The following is an 18228-nucleotide window of genomic DNA, read 5'->3' as shown; positions in this document are numbered from 1 at the left end:
GCCATCCACCAGCCATGCATTTATATCGACATCACACTTGTTGTGGGACCAGTAACTCGAGCACTATCTTTTGAATGAAATTGAAATTTCAAGCAATTAAATTGATATGTAATATTCAAAACAACAGCGTGTCTTCACGCGAGATCACATTAAATGCAACAAACAAACAAACAAAAACACTAGTGCGGACAATAACTCAAGAAGTGAATATTAATTAAAGAGGCGCTCCTAGCTAGCTAGCTGGAGGTGGTCAAGCAATACATTCTATTACATGTATATCCAAAATGCCTTCACTCAGCCCATTCACTTGTTTTTGGAGGTTTTAAGCTGGGTTTCGTTGTTTATGAAGTTTTGAATATGTTTTAAGGCAATATTTAACATTTTAATAAATCAAAATGATTTTAATTTGAATATGGAGCTATGATTTGACTAACTTTGTAGTGACAACTTGGGCCAGGATTAGCTAGCAGTACACACTGTTCGAATGAGGGCGCTATTCAACTTACCAGCCGCGAATTTTGTTCACATAAATTTACGGTACGTCTGCTCACCTAACACACCAAATAATCTTGAATTTCACCCGAGTTCCCTACTTTATGGAGAACAGAAAGTCGTTTTTTGACGTGTGGGTATCCCGGTAGTCATATAAAAACGTCATATGACAAAATGAGGTAAGAATTGAGACGTAAATGTGACATATTTCATTGGTTTATGTTTGTTTTGGTGCGGTAGAGGGAGTCGCCATCTTGGTCTGAGATTTTGAGGTCTGTGTAGTTGAGGACACCCCCTTTTGTGTTATTCTTAAAAAAAGTTTTGTCGTTTCCCCAAATGTCTGCAACCTAAGGAAATGTTCTCTTAATTATACTAACTAACAAAATTGGAAATGTTTTTCAGTCTCATACCAACGTTGCTTCGTTCTTTGCGTGGCGTGGCCCTGCATTCTATAGTTGCTCCGGTGATTATAATGTATGTCAATTGTCATGTATGTAGTAAAATGGCCCCTCCCCTCTTTAGTTTTTGGTCTAACTAACTTTAGGCCAAATAAAAAAAAAACATGTTTAGCGTCCTGCCTTTTTGGAAAAAAAAGGAAGCAAGAGGCCCTTTTTATAAATAAATCATTAGTATCTCCACTGACATACGCAAACAAGTTTGTCAGCAAATAAATTTCCTATTTTTGTGGAATTTACAAGGGTTCATTGGGCACACGTTTCGAAAACAATTCAGAAAAATCATGCCAAATTAGAATTTCCCTTGAACTTTAACTCAGGTTTTACGACAGGTAATCTTTAGAACTTGATCTCTCTTGTCTGTATATATATATTTTCCGTGTTCAGTATTTCATTTTGAGATTGCACTACTCTTTTTTTGGAGTGATACTATGCAGTGTGTTTCCCTGAAATGTTCTACAGTAAAAACGAGGTCTGTCGCCCGCAGCCACCACACATGCACTACTGAATTCTGGCCAGTTTTCCGTCTTGACTAGCATTGTGCATATGGTGCGCACTACCTGAATTTTCCATTATTTTTAAAGAATTATCGAACTTAAATATATTGACAATAATTAAGGTAGGTTTTATTCACTTTTTGTGGGCATTTGTTTGTATAGCTTTCGTAGCGCAATGGAAATAGTTGAGGCTAAAACTTCGCATATAATTGAATACCCCATTCAATCAGCATAAAAAAAAATTGGCCAAAACAAAAAACAATTCCGACCAACCGACCCTATTTTTGAAAGGCATGTAATCGGAAGCAGAAGTATTTTTGTTTTGGGCCTAATATATTTTGTTATATAGGCCTACCTGGTTACTAACCTGGAATATTCATCCCATTTCGGTTTTTTTCTTCTTCTGCATTCTGACACTCGCTGTAGTCTCAACCTGTGATGGAAAGCCAACCAAGAGGAAATATGAAGAGGTAACCTGCAAGAAAGATTTTGGACACTGGTGCATAATGTTGACTCGTTCGGACTCGGTGTAACAATGTCTTCATCAGAGGTCAGTAAGCCGAAGCCATTTGGGTGCAACATCTGCGGCAAAGCCTTCCCCCGTAAGTGCAATTTGGTACGTCACCAGTCAGTCCACAGTGGCGAAAGGCCGTACGTGTGCGACATCTGCGGCAAGGCTTGTTCACAGCAAAGTAATCTCCGCAGCCACCAGCGGGCCCACACTACTGCCCAGCAGATGTTCATATGTAATGTTTGCGGCAAATCTCTCCCGCTCAAGAGTAGCCTTCGCAGGCACATGAGGGTCCACACGGGCGAGAGGCCCTTCGCCTGCGACATCTGCAACAAGACCTTCCCTTACAAGACCAACCTGAAGGACCATCTGCGGAAACACACCAACGAGAAGCCCTTTGTTTGCAGTATCTGCGGGCGGGCCTTCCTCCGTCGGGCATGCCTCACGCGCCACGAGGTGGTCCACACAGGATTTAAGCCATTCATCTGTGGTATTTGCGGCAAAGCCTGCTCTCAGAGAAGCATTCTACAGAATCATCAGCTGGTCCACACACAAAGTCCAATTGTAGACTGTGAAGTTTGTGGCAAGTACTTCTCATCACAGGAGCGCCTACTAATTCATCAAGAGAGTGTCCACTTCACATCTGAAGCAATTGATCATGGGGACTTCCCTCAGAACAGTAGCGATACCACTTCTCAAGATTAATGTTTGTAGAGAGTTTTTCTAACGCTATCCCTTTTCCCTGAAGCTTAAACATTGCTTAGTTAAAAATGCTTTAAAATCTGAAATCTTTTGGGGAACGTTTAAGACAGTGTTGATGTTCTAGTACCCCAATTAACAAGTGGAGGAGACGTTAACAATACAGCATTGGCATTGAGATTGCCTTTTCCCTTTACATGATGAATGTACTTGAAGAGTGGCCGGGCAAGAAATGAATTCAACACTCGGAAGTGACAAAACTATAACTAGCATGTACTTGGAGTGTTAAAAGAGGAATGTTGCGGAGAATTTTGCTTTCTGAATTTGCAATAGTGAGCATACTAAACTGAACCAGTAACTTGTAAAAAAAACCCAAAAAACTCTCATTGAAACAGTCTCCTCCCACCCTTGACCTGTTGAAGAGAACCTGCTTCTATGTGTGTAGCATTTAAGAAGGAGGCCATGTGAAGATTCAAGGTTCATCATCCCACCCAAGAAGGCAGTCAAACAGTTGGCTCATTCTGTAAAGCCGGAAATCAGAACTCCATGTCTGCATCAAGCAAGCAGTGGCACACCATGCAGAAGACACTAAGCGGTAAGCACCCTAAAAAATGTAAGATTCAGCCGTGAACCTTTCCTGGACACAGGAGGACACATAAAAAGAGGAACGTTCTGATTATCTTCTAAGCAATTACAGATTTATTTTAGAATGGCTGTAATCAAATCTAGCTGCCAGTGTGTTTGCATACGGCAAGCATCATGACTGATGGCATACATGTACATATTTCCATATATTGTGGTACCCGGAACCACACAAAGCAGACATTGGTCATGAATGATTTGAAGTTTCAAACATTCTCTGAAAAGCCTTTTCATACTTCGTAAAGAGCACTGAAAACTGAGATTCATTTTACCCAAGATGCCATACCCAGCTACTACCCCTCCCCTCTTCATTGACAAATTTCGACCCTATTTTAATCCCGTACGAATAGACCTTAGCCATAATGATACTATGCTTTGTTAACACTTTAAAGTTTGGGACGATCATCCCTACCTGGCCACTATAAAGCACACATTTACACAATGGCAGAGTCATTACATTTCAGGTTTATTTACAGTTGATTCACAGAAACCTTGCTCTAACAGGACCACGGTTGGACAAACTCTGCATACATTTGTACTTCATGTGTATCATTCTATCCAACACGTTTCTCCTGCAGATAATTGAAAGCAGCTTTCATATTTGCTTGCACCCCAAAGACTCTGGATGTACATGAGCAGCAATGGTACAATAAAAGCAGCAGATTCATAACGAAACATCAAGGTAGGTTGAATTCTCATAAGTCCCATTTACAATTTGGCCTTGTTACAAAAAAAAAAGGAAAAAAAAAACATGTCAGGAATTGTATTGAATTCAAATGTGTTTATAGGATTCCCTTCATGCATTCCTTTAAGAAGAAAAAGTCACCGAGGCGTTATTTTATAAAATATTTGGGACAATTTGTGAACAAGTTTATCCGCAATAAGCTCATCGCATCGGTATAAGTTGAAGAAATCTGAACGACTTTATCAGAATCTTCCCCTATGGAAGTTGCAAGCATTGCTTGGATTCGACAATATGATTCCAATGCAAGTGCTCCTAATCTTGCTAATAATACTCCATACAGGGTGGACTAGTGTTACATTAATGGCCTTTGTTTCAAAACCACTGAACCCAATCAAACAAAAACTTCACACACAGGGATGTGATTTCTCCGTTTTTTTTCCGGAAATCCGTTTTTTTGGGCCTCAAAAGTCCACCAACGTGAATCGTGTGAATCCATTGAGAAAATAGGGGGTAGAATGTGCTAATTAATTATTCATAATGAGTTTTGCTTGCCGAAATATCCGAAATTTACTTACGGACATTACTTTGTTGATCGATATATCTTTTGATGGCTCGGAGTGTTTGTGTACGTATGCTTCCAACATGGCTGCACCCAACAAGTCGATACTGTCGCAAGAGATTTGTCAGTGCAACTGCGAGAGCTTGATAAAGAAGTGAAAAATAAGTTCTGGTAGGAATGGTTTCGGGACTCCGTTATTATTGACAGGCATCAGCATGAATTTCAAGAGTGTTTCGATAAAATAGCAACCCGGTGCTGGCAAGGTTTTTTGCAATGTTTGCAACGACATTATCAACTACGCGTCGAGTGGATAGAAATCGCTCGAGTCGTATCCCATGTGAAACACCCAAAGCACACCAAAGCATGGCAAATACGGCGAGGTAACATGAAAATGCATGGTTCTCAAATTTGAGTACAGAAGAAACTTTATAAGAACAAGAGTACATTTTAACAAATGAAGGAAAATTCTTCTTAAAATTAAAACAAATTCTGCTCCAAAATTTCAGAGGAAAGTGCCCAGTAATCGCCTCAGATTGCCTCAGATTGCACCACAATATTTTTTGTAAATTTACAATATTTTTTGCCAATTCGCTTTCGTGTAAAAGCTCAGTTGCAGATGTTCCACTAGCTTACCTGGCAACATTAGAATAAGTGTTGTCAAGCATATACAACACCTGACTAAATCTCGGTCATCTGATTGGTTGGTCGTTGATCACGTGTCATTGAATTATTCATCCCAACACACGGGGCGGTCGCACAGCAAAAATAGAAGTTCTATTCAACGGTAAATGGAAGTTCCCTTGCACGGTTATACTTTTTGGCAGCTCTGACCAATCAGATGACAAGGATTTATTCGGGTGGTGTATAAAACAAATCATGAATGTTTCACATTCGAGCAATGGAAAGAATGCTTTCGGTCGGTGATGTCACCTCATGAAAATAATTTTTTTTTTATTATTGTTTTCTTACCATTGCATTCATAAACATTAATTATTTGTATTAACTTGTCTATGCTTGCCAGGATATTTTCTTTTAAATCGGGCCTCAGTTTCAAATCGTTTCACATGTTATCCAGGTTAATGCTTTTACTATCAGAAGCCAATGATATAAAAGCCTCATCCATCGATCTAAATACTTACAACTTTTAAAATACCCATAGAATGATAAGACCATCAAGCAAATTAGCCTTCATTTGTAGGTTAGATAAACTTGTGTCACCAAGTTAGAGCCAGCATCTCTGCAGCATAGATGTCTGTCATTAGTATTTGGTGACTTTCTCCTGAAAGTTATGAGGCTAGAGTCTTTGGATCAGATTTTTGTACCAGTCAGATAATAAACTCCTGAGTCCCTGCCGAAGATCGCTGTTTCTCAGATAGTAAATGATTACGTTCAGCCATCCATTTGACAATATCAGAGCTTGTGTGAACATATAGGCCAAGTAACGGTCATAAGGCTGCCATTTGATGTGTGAAGCTATTGCCAACCTTATCAGTGTAGGAATCCAGGTGATGATTACAGTCCCTGTTATGATGATGATGGTGGTGGTTGATCTGGTGTTTATTCTCTGCCCACCTTGACCATTGCCCGCTTGGTTTTCAGCAGCAATGCGTCGGGCTTGATTGCGAGCTATCATGGCGATGTGTGCATACAGGGTGAATATTGCTGCTAGTGGAACAACTAATATTGTAACAACTAAATATCCTCTCCAATCATATGGGTCTCCTAGGCAAAGTCTATGAGGACCATCTTGTGAAATTGTAGATGTTTTATATGTCCCATACATCACAACGCAGGATATGATTGTTACAGCCCATGTGCTGCATACAATTATCTTTGATCTGAACACAGTCATGATTGAAGGGTAACGTAGTGGATGGGAAATTGCAATATAACGATCCACAGTCAGAAGAAGAAGAGAATAAATAACCAGCCCGTTAAATAAGTATATAGTCACACCGCTTACCACACAGAGAAAATCCCCCAGCAACCAAGATCCAGCAAACAATTCTGTTGAAGCAAAGATCCAGCAAACACTGTTGCACAGATCAGACAGGGTGAGAGAAGCCATGAATATTTTGGTTGTTGGCTGGATGCTGGTGACACGACGTAAGGTGAGAAGCATCAGTGGATTCAGTAAGACGCACAGAATGATTGCAAGTACTGCCAAAACCGCTACCAAAATCACCAATGTTTTTGGTTCCAGTTCATTTTCAATATTGTCTCCTGTTGCGTTAGCAGTGACAGTTACTCCTTCAGTTGATGACCATGTTGTTTCCATGATGAGCAGAGGTGATTCTTTTCCTATGGTACATACTAGTAGACGCAAAGGGAATACAATTTGTCTTCTCTTTTGCTCCCAGCATCGAACCAAATGGCTTTGTCCTGCAGCAGTTAATGATTCCTGTACAGTGCCTGTGGGTTTAGATTTGCCATGCAGCTTTGTGCACGTCTACACTTACAGTTTGATGATAGATAGATCTTGACTGATCAAAACTCAATTATTAACTGGTTTTCTCTGTCGCTTCCTTCTCAAAATTCACATATATATGGCTCACTTATTGGCTTATACGCTAACTGTCAATCAAGGCACATCCATAATAACATCTTGATGGGAACTGTAGACGTTCATATCAAAATGTAATAATCTCCCTCAGAAAAAAAGCCATTAAGAGAGATCAGTTAAATGCATCCTCAGATGGCTTATAGCCGGATCTTCAGACAGGAGTCAGTTTGGTTAAGATTGCCTAATGAGTTGTCAGTCTGTACTTTGAACTGTTTCATCAGTGTTCTCGTGAGAGCAACCATGAATATTTTGGTTGTTGGATGGATGCTGGTGACACGACGTTAAGTGAAAACCATCATTGTAAGATTCAGTAAGACACATAGAAAAATGTGATTGCTGTCACAAAGTTGTTAACAAAAACCCGAAAGGTGCGATCATACCCAACACTGTCTGCTGTAGAGTTTGAAATGCGATTGATTCCTCCATCCGGTGAATAATTACTTACGATGGCTGCAAATGTCAGTTTCTCGTTTCCTTTGTTTTGTAGGATGGTTAATGACACTGTGTTCAAGTGATGTTGTCGCTTGTCTGGTAGAAACGGTGCTTTCAGGACTCGCCAAAAATCTCTTACCACTGGTTGTTAATTCACATGTGATTCCAGTTTCTCTTCCACCCAATATAGCAAAACTGTGCCTACATCATTACGTGCATCCATCTAACAGCAGTTGGTTGTCCCTTAATTGTGTGTGCACTCATTGCTGTTCAATGTCTCTTGTGCTGTTTGCCATTACGAACCGGTTGCTCATGTATGTAATTAAGATGCTTTCTATGTAATTAAGAGCTTTTACGGGCAATCCACGATAGAGTGTTTTTCCCTTCAAAGAGACAACTCTGAAGTACACATAGGTACAATGTACCAATCATCCATCTTGTTTCCTGCTTTTTGCATCCGTTGAACCCCTCTCATAATTTTATTTGCCATGGGAGGGACTGACAAAGGCAAACAAATCATGGAGTTAAACACAGAGCACTGTTCCTGCGCACGCAAGCCATATAAGTCTTTCCTAACAAAATTGAAAATGTTTTTCAGTCCCAGATTCATGTCATCATTTTTGCAATGAATGACCTTCATTGAGATGATACATGAAATAAAAGTGGCATCAGGTTGCAACATTTTGTTCCAAACATATTTGGCCTATTATCTTTTCAATGTTGCTTTCCACTTAATAAAGGAATGTTTCTCCCAACAATTTAAGAGAAAACTAACAGCATGCAGCTTTCATCTTGCTTCAGATCTCTAATGTCCCACTTTTGATTGCCAAGTCCTTACACGTATACATGAAGATATGGTGTTCATTAAAAATGTATTTTTATTCACATCTTAATAAGAAGTAACATCGGTATTGAATGTGTACATTTGATTTCTTTTTACAACTTCCAGTAAGTAGAATTATGTACATAATAGTTAAACAGTAATATCATCATACACATTCAGTGGTTAAAACAAATGTGTCCCAGGGCCCTAATTGGTTAAAAAAAAAAAAAAAGTACACATGATTCCTGAACACATTACTTTCAATAACCAGTTCACGTCGGATGACATGTATACACGCAAAGGTTTTGCGGTATTTGGAACAGAAGACGGATATACACGCAACGAGCGAGGCCAGAAATATCTGTCAGCGACCCACTCGCGGCGAGCGAGGCCTGAAATATCAGGGCGTGCTACCCGCAGATGATGGTGTGAACCCGTCTGGCATCGAGGTTCGTGAAAAACAATCCCGCGCCTGGGTCCGGTCAATGTCAAACTAATCCCGGCGCGAACTGGTTAACCTGATGGGGAATGTGTATGTTCAGAGTCATTTTGAGCACAACGCACCATGCATACAGGGGCGTCAATCGCTTCTCAAAAGTTGGGGGGACATACCTTGATCAGAAATAATGCGAGTGCGAAGCCCTTACAGCGTGGGGTTCGGGGCCCGCTTAAGGGCCCTGAAAAAAATTCGGATTCTAGATGCTCATGTGGTGTGATGAGGCAATTTCTGACCACTTTAACCAATATTTTCTAAGCAAAAGATAATGATTTAAACATCATTTCGAGGTTGAAGTCATTGAATAAGCTATTATATTCTCAGCTAAAGGCGTGGGGTTCGGGGCCCGCTCAAGGCCCCGAAAAAAAAAATGATTCTAGATGCTCTGTGGTGCGATCTGAGGCAATTTCTGACCACTTTAACCAATATTTTCCCAGCAAAAGATAATAATTTAAAAATCATTTGCGAGGTTGAAGTCATTGAATAAGCTTTTATATTCTAAGCTAAAGGCGTGGGGTTCGGGGCCTAAGGGCCCCGAAAAATTTTGGGTTCTAAATGCTCTGTGGTGCGATCTGAGGCAATTTCTGACCACTTTAACTAATATTTTCTTAGCAAAAGATACATTGTAGTACATAATAGGGCCCTGTATGAGGCACGACTTCAAAAATCTGGGGGGACATTTGATATTGTGTCCCCCACCCTTCAAAAAGTGGGGGGGGGGGGGGGGGGGGACATGTCCCCCTGTCCCCCCCAGGATTGACGCCCATGCATGCATAGTGCATGTTTTTTGCATGTTTATTTTAATACTGTGTGCAAAAAACACGTACTCGTACATGTACACATGTATGGTGCATAGTACACAAGATGACTCTGAACGTGCCATCTACATGTACCATGCAATTACTGTTCATGAACAGAGTCTGTAAGCCCATTCGTGTATTCAATTTGTCCATTGACTGAGCATGTTCAAATTTTGATGTTATCCTTTTTGTACACAGAATCCTCATGAACTTGACTGGCTTGTGTTTATTACTGTGGAGCTACACAACATATCGAATCTGGCTGGCTACAGAACGGAGAACTTGGTAAGTAAAATTGAGTTACTCAAAACTCCATTTATCAAAGAAATAAATTGGACCAAAAATGAGGGTGTTGAAAATGCCATGGCCCATACCACAGCAGTCAGTTCTTCAGTTTTCATGATACGCCAAGAGTTTGGCCTCCTGTGCTGTGCTTCCCATGTTTTTTTTTAAGGTAGCGCCAAGGTTTCTTAAGCCGGCCTCAGGTTGACCCACGATTTGCTTGCGCCACGACGGAACCATCGGCATCAAGCAGAAAAATAATGCTCAGGTCACAAAACTGAGAAATCGTGTGATTGTCTCGGAACACGTCGTAGAAGTTGAAATTTTTCTACTCTTGCGACTGGTGATTTGTTTTAGCGCCAACTGATGCCGATCGTTTTAATATCATCGCAGTTGCACTCAGGTTGCACAAAATCGGCAACTGAGTTGTTCCTGACGGTCGTAGCTCAGATGCAGCTTGATCCTGAAACTTCAGTCGCCGACTGATTTGTGTCGTTGCAAGGTCGACCTGAGGCCGGCTTTCCACATACATGTTTTTAGAGGCTTTGTACAGTTGAGTATTCGTATTGGTCTGTGCTTGTTTATTATAAATGTGCATGGATTATTGAACAATACCCTATGTGGAATCAAAAAGTAATCTCAAGATTTAAACTAGCATGTCCTTGTCAAACAAGTTACTTTATAAATACAAAAAAGTATTAAACTTCTCCTGAATACTAAGGTAAGAATCTTTGGACTAGAGTGTGATGCCAGTTAGACAGTAAACTGCGTAGTGCCATGCGAAGATCCTTGTTTCTCAGATAATAAATAATCACATTCATCCAGCCATTGGACAACACCAGAGCTTGGGTGAGCATGAAGGCCAAGTACTTGTTGGATGTTCCCCATTGGTTTTGTGAAACTATCGCTAACCTGATCACTGATGGAATCCAGGTGATGATTAAAGTCCCTGTTATGATGATGATGGTGGTGGTTGATCTGGTGTTTATTCTCTGCCCACCTTGACCATTGCCTGCTTGGTTTTCAGCAGCAATACGTCGGGCTTGATTGCGAGCTATAATGGTGATATGTGCATACAGGATGAATATGGTTGCTAGTGAGATAATGATCACCGTAATGGTGAGAAAAACCCTCCAGTCATATTTTCCTCCGAGACAAACTCGACTGAGACCATTCTGTACAATAATAGAATATGCGTGAATCCCATAAATTAGAATACAAAACAAGATTGATACAGCCCAGGTGCTGCATACAATCAGCTTTGATCTGAACACACTCATCATTGAAAGGTACCGAAGAGGTCGTGAAATAGCTATATAACGATCCATAGTCAGAAGTAACAGAGACAGAATACTCAATCCATCAAAAAGAATAGTACAGACGTCACTTGCTGCACAGAGAAAATCCCCCAGCAACCAAGATCCGGCAGTTATTTCCACTATTCTAAGGATCCAGAATGCACCATTTAATAAATCAGACAGGGTGAGAGAAGCCATGAATATTTTGGTTGTCGTCTGGACACTGGTGACACGACGTAAAGTGAAAAGCATCAACGGATTGAGAAGGAAAATCAGAAGGACCGTGAGTGTGTTAAAAATGGTAACAAAAATATACAGCGTTGGCGATTCCTGTTCATTCTCAATAGTATCTGCTGTTGAGTTTGAAGTGACATTTCTTCCTTCATTGGGCGACCATGTAGTTTCCATGATGACCAGAGGTGTTGGTGTGCCAGTTTAAGTTGGCCTTGCTGCTGTCTATCCCTTATATTCTTTTTTATGAACAAAAGGATCAAGTTTTTTATGTACATACATGTAATTCCTGTCCCAGTGGATCCATCACTAAAAGTGTCAAAACAATATTGTTGGCATCCAAATCTCTTGCAGAGTCAAACAGTTGAAACAACTATTAACCAGTTCACGTCTGAGACCGCGATAACACGCACTTGCTGTTTTTGTGCACAGATACAGCTGATGGATTAAGACGTCCAGATTGCCTCTTCTTGCCTCACCTCTTAACACACTGATCCCTCGTGCCTTTTGTACACACACACAAAGTCCGTGGAGGCGGACTGTGTGCTGTTCATTGTGTGGGTTGTTCTGCACCACTTATTGCTGTACAAAATGTATGCTCCTGTGCACACCCCGTGATACCGAAACATATGAGGTTACAGCAAGAAATATCAGACACATACTGTTGAAATCACTCTTGCGAAACAGTATTGTGGCATTTGGCTGATCAGAAGTTGGCTGGGAAATTTTTCCTTTTAAAAATTCAAAATGTTGGGCAAAAATAAAGCGGGCGTTATATGGTCAATTTCTCCATCAATAGCTGTAAAACTGCACCTTCATGTTCATGTGTACAGTATCTAACGTCACTTGGCTGATAACCTCCAGCTGTCTCTGGTCTCTTACGATGCTTGCCATCCTGAACAGTGTACATGGAACACACCAGCTTAATGTGCAGGCTTCATTATTTTTTTAGGGCAGTTCCTTGATGGAGTGGAAGTTTTATTCATAGTGGACCATCCAATATTGCACTTTGGACACCTTGTTTTTTTGGTAATAGCAGGCAACCATGTCAGATCAATTAGTCGAAGGATGGAGAAGAAAATGTAGGTGGATGCCGGCCTTAATTTTGACCCAAGTACACCTAATTTGCATAAATTGTTAATCCCTGCAGTGTAATACATTTATTTGCATATTTGCTTTTCCGCTTGACAGCGGAAAAGCATTGTTTTAGTTCCTTTTTTTCCTTTCTATCCCCAAATCCCATAGCAGGCCTTCATTTTAAAGGAGCGCGATCGCACTCCTTCGCGCTCCTTAACACGGTTTCTGGCACGCGAATAATAGCGCTCCTAGGTAAATTTGTAAGCTTAATATTGTCGACTCCAGTTTTTGTCTACATAAAAGCCAACAGTAAAATCTTGCCAATCCAAATTTTATATACTTGATTTCTTAACTTGTCATCCCGATGTTTGAACGATTTTGTTGCAAAAAAAAATCAACAAAAGTAAGTCGAATACCCACGTAAAATCCACTACTCGGCACGCACCGCGTAGCACCAGCGCGGCGAGTATGACCCGGTAGACAATACAACCACTGTACATGTGTCTATCCCATACATCATGGATACATTAGCCATTTTCTTTTCGTCAACGACATGTACATGTAGCACGTTCCATTATGATCAAGGTTACTGGCAGGATCGTCATTCAGACGTGCACCGCCGTTAAGTGAATAAAATGAAATAATAATTTTATAAATTAGTTTATAAAACTAAATATATAAACCTCCGATGAAGTGAAAACACAAAACAATTATGAAATGGATGGGCTGAGCAATTAAAACCACCTACTTTGTAATACCAACACCCCTATTTTCGATAAAATGGACGTGCTTCCAAATGGGCAGCCCAAGCACACGTGTTGAGTGTGGTGTGTGGGCGACGGTTCCCGTCCCACGCATAACGCGTACCATTCGACATTTTGTAATGGCATTACTTGTACATTTCTGTGACCTTACTTTCGATCCTTTTATTTTTTGTGCCCAAAACCAAATATTCATATAATTATTTTCCTTTTCTATTTTACCAATTTTGAAGATTTATGTGACAAAAAAAGTATTTCTTTGACAGATGTATGACCGGACTTAAATTAATTGGATTTTTTTTTTGGGGGGGGGCTCTATTCGTCAATTTGGATATGAATTTAGAACCCCTCAAAAACACGGTTACAGCTTCAATTCCTGGGTCATAGCTTCTCAGCACTCGGCTTTAATTTAATCATGGGACAAATGTAAAACCCAATTTATACAATGATAGTAAAAGATCAAGAAAGACTAAAGAACCACAAGTCAACTCCGATTTGTTTTTCATTTTATTTCCACATCAGGATGATTCACAAACAAGTAAAACTTAAACCTATTAAATTGACCTGGATTAAGCACTCAATTTGTAGTGAACAGTCGCATCTGTTTCTCAGTTCTGATGCAAGTGTGTGTGCATGATATGAAAGGCTTCAGGAAATGATTTGGATTCATTTTTTACTTTGAGCACAAAACATGCAAATCGAGCTCCTCGGACTTCCCAGGAGAGCAATTTTGGGTGCTCAAATTGAAATAAAGTGTAATCTACTTAGATAATCTTGATGAAAGCTTCAGGGCATCATTTGAAGAGTGTCACATATTATAATTGAAAGCCTACGGTACTAAGTAAAGCAATTAAAAAAAAAAAACCATTATGTTGAATATTGATTTTGAACATTTGAGCTATTTTTTGATGTATACAATGAAGGATTATTCGCCCGTAGGGCTTCTTTTTTTTCCATTTGAAGCAAGAAAATTATAATAGGGCCTAGTTAAATAATACATGCATGCATCATTGTGTACTGCAAAACATATTACCCTCTGTACAGCGCATGTCTTGCATGTCATGTAGACTCAATTGAAAAAAGTGCAGGAAGACATAAAAACATGGATAAAGCCAGTATCAGCCCATTTTATTTAAGCTGATGAATCAGCTGTAAGCAAAGAATCGTCTGATTCTACACCATTCATTGACGAGCTAGAGTCTTGTTAAGCCGGGGAATATTTGTAAAAATTCAGTAAAGCAATTTGACTGTGTACCAGTACAGTTGATTAAAGGGAAAATACAACATTTGCAAACATCGCAAAAGAAAACGACCAAGTTTTTACGAAATACCTTACAGGATGTTGGTAAATGACAGTCAAAAGCATCCTGTAAAATTATGGCACCTGGTGTGAAGTCATTTTCAAGAAAATTGCATTTTTGTATACATTTCCAACGGTGGTCAGCCGACCACCATAGGAAAAACCTAACTATTTTTCACTACTGCTCCAAATTTACCATTTTCTTCAGTCCAAATTTTGTTCAGAAATGAACTTTTTGAGGAGTTAGTATTGCTATTGGTTTCATGTTCATGAATGGATGCAGGCCAGCTAGACTGGTTCCCTAATACCGTACAATTTTCCGACATCTGTAAATTGATCCATTTCATCTTCAGTGGAGTCAGGGAACCAGACTATTTGAACATTTTTAAGTTTCTTGGATTTTCCAGCATTTTCGAAAACAAAACTTCAAACATGTCAGTGTAACAATCAATTGATCTATTATACTAACTCCTCAAAAAGTTCATTTCTGAAAATTAAAGCAGAAGCCAATGATGTACATTCCCTTTAATGCAAGAATCTTTGTTGCAGACTTTGATGCCAGTCAGATAGTAAAGCACGCAGTGCCTGACGAAGATCCCTATTCCTCAGGTAGTAAATGATAACATTCAGCCAGCCATTGCAAAACAGCAGAACATTTGTGAACATGCCAGCCAGGTACTGTGTCCATGTGTGTTGTGGAGATGGTATCACTATCAGCAACCTAACGACTGTAGGAATCCAGGTGATGACTAAAGTCCCTGTTATGATGATGATGGTGGTGGTTGCTCTGGTGTTTATTCTCTGCCCACCTTGACCATTGCCTGCTTGGTTTTCAACAGCAATGCGTCGGGCGTGGTTGCGAGCTATCAGAGCGATGTGTGCATACATGATGAATATTGATAGAATTGTGACAACAGCTAGAAAAACAGCCAGAGAATTCCTCCAGTCATAATGTCCTATGCAAACATAATAACGGGTATCCAGTGAGACAATACGACTCCCATCAATCCCAAATATTAAAATGCAGAAAATGCTCACTGCAGCCCATGAGCTAAACACAATTATCTTTGACCTGAACACAGTCATGATTGAAGGGTATTGCAGAGGACGGGAAATTACGATATAACGATCCACAGTCAGAATCAACAGAGAAAAAATACTCAAACTGCCAAAAAGGTAGCTAGTGACACCGTTTACCACACAGAGAAAATCCCCCAGCAACCGAGATCCAGCAAACAATTCGGTTAATGCAAGGATCCAGTATAAGTTGTTGCACAGATCAGACAGGGTGAGAGAAGCCATGAATATTTTGGTTGTTGGCTGGATGCTGGTGACACGACGCAAGGTGAAAAGCATCAGTGGATTCAGTAAGACGCACAGAAACATCGCAAGCACTGCCAAAACCTTGACCAAAATCAACAATGTTGTTGAGGTGAATTCATTCTCATCTTTGTCTCCTGTTGTGTTGGTAGTGACAGTTGTTCCTTCATCGGGTGACCATGTAGTTTCCATGATGACCAGAGGTGTTGGTGTGCCAGTTTAAGTTTGCCTTGTTGCTGTCTTTCCCTTAAAAAAGGCATCAAATTTTTATGTACACAATTCCTGTCCAAGTGGAGCCAGTGTCAAAACAAAATTGTTGGCATCCAGATCTCTTGCGAAGTCAAAGAGGTGCTTACTGTCAAACAGCCATTAACCCGTTTGCGCCGGAGGCCGTGATCACAGGCACTTGCTGTTTTTGTGCACAGATACGGCTGATGGCTAATGGATTAAGATGTCAAGATTGCCTCTTCTCGCCTCTGGGTGACGTCTAAACACGTTAATCCTTCGTGCCTTTTGTACATTTACACGCACCGAATCTGTGGAGGTGAAACATACGCTGACCGTTGTGTGGGCCGTTCTACATGGCCTATTGCTGTACAGAATTTACGTTCCAGTGTAAACCCCAGGGTATCGAAACATACAAGGTTTCAGCACAATTTCATCGGACAAATACTGTTGAAATCACTCTTGTGAGTCAGCATTGTGGCGTTTGGCTGTTCATCAGAAGTTGGCTGGGAAATTTTGCCTTTTGAAAATTTCAAAATGTTCAGCAAAAATAAACCCGGCACTAAATTGTTAATTTCTCCATCAAGAGCTGTAGTAAAACGGTGCCTACATTTGTACATGTACACGTGAACAGTATCTATCTAACGTCACTTGACTGATAACCTTCAGGATGCTTGCCATTCTGAACACTGTACATGGAACCCACCAGCTTAATTTGCAGGCTTCATTTCCTGTAGGTCAGTTCCTTAATGGATTAAAAGGTTTTGGGTCAGATCAAACAAGCCAAATTGGAATATTACACTTTGGATGGCATTTTTGGGTAATAGCAGGCAACCATGTCAGATCAATCAGTCAAAAGATCGATCAATCAGTCGTGCTGACGGTTTTCTCGACGAGTTTCTTCCCGTCCGAGCATGCCCGGATGACTACTAAAAACCTGCTTTGTGGCAATATTTGCTGATTAGTTTTGTTCTAAGAACAAACGCGTCCTTGTACTGTGCCTAACTTATGAAATCATAATTATATTTAGCAACAAGCTGACAAGTAGCTACCGTAAAAAAAAAAAAACTTTTCGATTCGCGGCCTGACTTTCATCAAAATTAAGGCTGCGTCCGAATCGGCTGTCTATAGCTCAGAGCTAGGTCTTGGCCTGCACCTATTGAAAACACGCAGTGCCGCGCTGACAATAGACGTAGCCATAGCTCTGGAAGCCCGTTTCGGCCACGGCCTAATGCTCATTCTGAGGACGGATCCATTTATTTTGTAAAGGGGTGTTTCACCCTCTTTTGGGAGATTACATCGTTTTTCGTATACATTTTTTACGAAAAAAAATATATTGCGATGATTAAGAACTTATTCAGAACTTGGGAAAGGTTTCAGACTCCATATAAAGTATTTTTTTGTAATTTTGACACCGTGAAAAAACCCTGAAAATGCTGGTAAATTGTGCCGAGGAAAGCACGTTCAATGCAAATGGTTTAGTCCAAACGTACTACGTCACGCTGGAACAGAGCAGGGTGAGCTCGACCGCGCTAGAAGAATAACATGCAAAGAGCACGCTTTTCATTGAGAAAATCGCAAGGTGCGTATGATTTTTTTTCAAAGTGTATCGGCCTGCTATCCTATTTGCATGCCTGGCTAGAACACTGCAAATAATGAAGAGGAATGCGGTGACTTGTCAACACGGTAAATTCAATCATCCGTGCACTTTAATTTTGCCCTTTCATTGCAAGCATTAGCATTCCTAGTGCTATCAACAAATACTTTACAAACTTTTCCGAACTGACATTTGGGTTCGGTTCGGTTCGAGTTTGGTTCGGAAGGCCAAGCTCGGCTATTTTTAGTTCGGTTTGGCGGTTCAGCTGCAGCAGCAGCACTACTCCAGATTTCATAGTCTTGCCAAACCTCAGTTTTGATGAGCTTCAAATTCACCTAGTTGCTTACTTGCACAGTGACCCTATTAAAACCTTATGGGAAATCATCTGAACAATGATAAGTTTGTGATAATGCCAGCTATTACCAAAAAAATGCCGTGAAATTATTTTCTAGAGAACTTTTCCACATTTGGCTGGCCTACTAT

The 18228-nt window shown here is 40.3% G+C and overlaps 4 protein-coding genes across 4 annotated transcripts; 1 reads left to right on the top strand and 3 right to left on the bottom strand.

Moving 5' to 3' along the window:
- Window positions 1-507: 507 nt before the first annotated feature.
- On the top strand, window positions 508-3025 carry LOC119728876 (gastrula zinc finger protein XlCGF7.1-like). The gene is made up of 2 exons (XM_038201307.1): window positions 508-671; window positions 1871-3025. Exon 2 carries the CDS (start codon window positions 1980-1982, stop codon window positions 2658-2660), a length of 681 nt encoding a protein of 226 aa, XP_038057235.1. The 5' UTR covers window positions 508-671; window positions 1871-1979; the 3' UTR covers window positions 2661-3025.
- Window positions 3026-5737: 2712 nt separating this feature from the next.
- On the bottom strand, window positions 5738-7109 carry LOC119728875 (beta-1 adrenergic receptor-like). Its single transcript, XM_038201306.1, has one exon. The coding sequence runs from the start codon at window positions 6816-6818 to the stop codon at window positions 5835-5837; it is 984 nt and encodes a 327-aa protein (XP_038057234.1). The 5' UTR covers window positions 6819-7109; the 3' UTR covers window positions 5738-5834.
- Window positions 7110-10249: 3140 nt separating this feature from the next.
- Window positions 10250-11861, bottom strand: LOC119728869 (beta-1 adrenergic receptor-like). The gene has a single exon (XM_038201301.1). It carries the CDS (start codon window positions 11640-11642, stop codon window positions 10653-10655), a length of 990 nt encoding a protein of 329 aa, XP_038057229.1. The 5' UTR covers window positions 11643-11861; the 3' UTR covers window positions 10250-10652.
- Window positions 11862-15080: 3219 nt separating this feature from the next.
- Window positions 15081-17476, bottom strand: LOC119728871 (adrenocorticotropic hormone receptor-like). Its single transcript, XM_038201303.1, has one exon. It carries the CDS (start codon window positions 16113-16115, stop codon window positions 15129-15131), a length of 987 nt encoding a protein of 328 aa, XP_038057231.1. The 5' UTR covers window positions 16116-17476; the 3' UTR covers window positions 15081-15128.
- Window positions 17477-18228: the final 752 nt, after the last annotated feature.

Source organism: Patiria miniata, unplaced genomic scaffold (genome assembly GCF_015706575.1).
Source record: "Patiria miniata isolate m_02_andy unplaced genomic scaffold, ASM1570657v1 HiC_scaffold_20, whole genome shotgun sequence".
Taxonomy (NCBI): domain Eukaryota; kingdom Metazoa; phylum Echinodermata; class Asteroidea; order Valvatida; family Asterinidae; genus Patiria; species Patiria miniata.
Note: the sequence above shows the minus strand (reverse complement) of the source record. Positions and strands in the feature narration are given on the sequence as shown.

Excerpts from the sequence above, each read along its gene's own strand:
- LOC119728871 (XM_038201303.1), bottom strand. The coding sequence starts at position 16,115 with ATGGAAACTACATGGTCACCCGATGAAGGAACAACTGTCACTACCAAC.
- LOC119728876 (XM_038201307.1), top strand. The coding sequence starts at position 1,980 with ATGTCTTCATCAGAGGTCAGTAAGCCGAAGCCATTTGGGTGCAACATC.
- LOC119728869 (XM_038201301.1), bottom strand. The coding sequence starts at position 11,642 with ATGGAAACTACATGGTCGCCCAATGAAGGAAGAAATGTCACTTCAAAC.
- LOC119728875 (XM_038201306.1), bottom strand. The coding sequence starts at position 6,818 with ATGGAAACAACATGGTCATCAACTGAAGGAGTAACTGTCACTGCTAAC.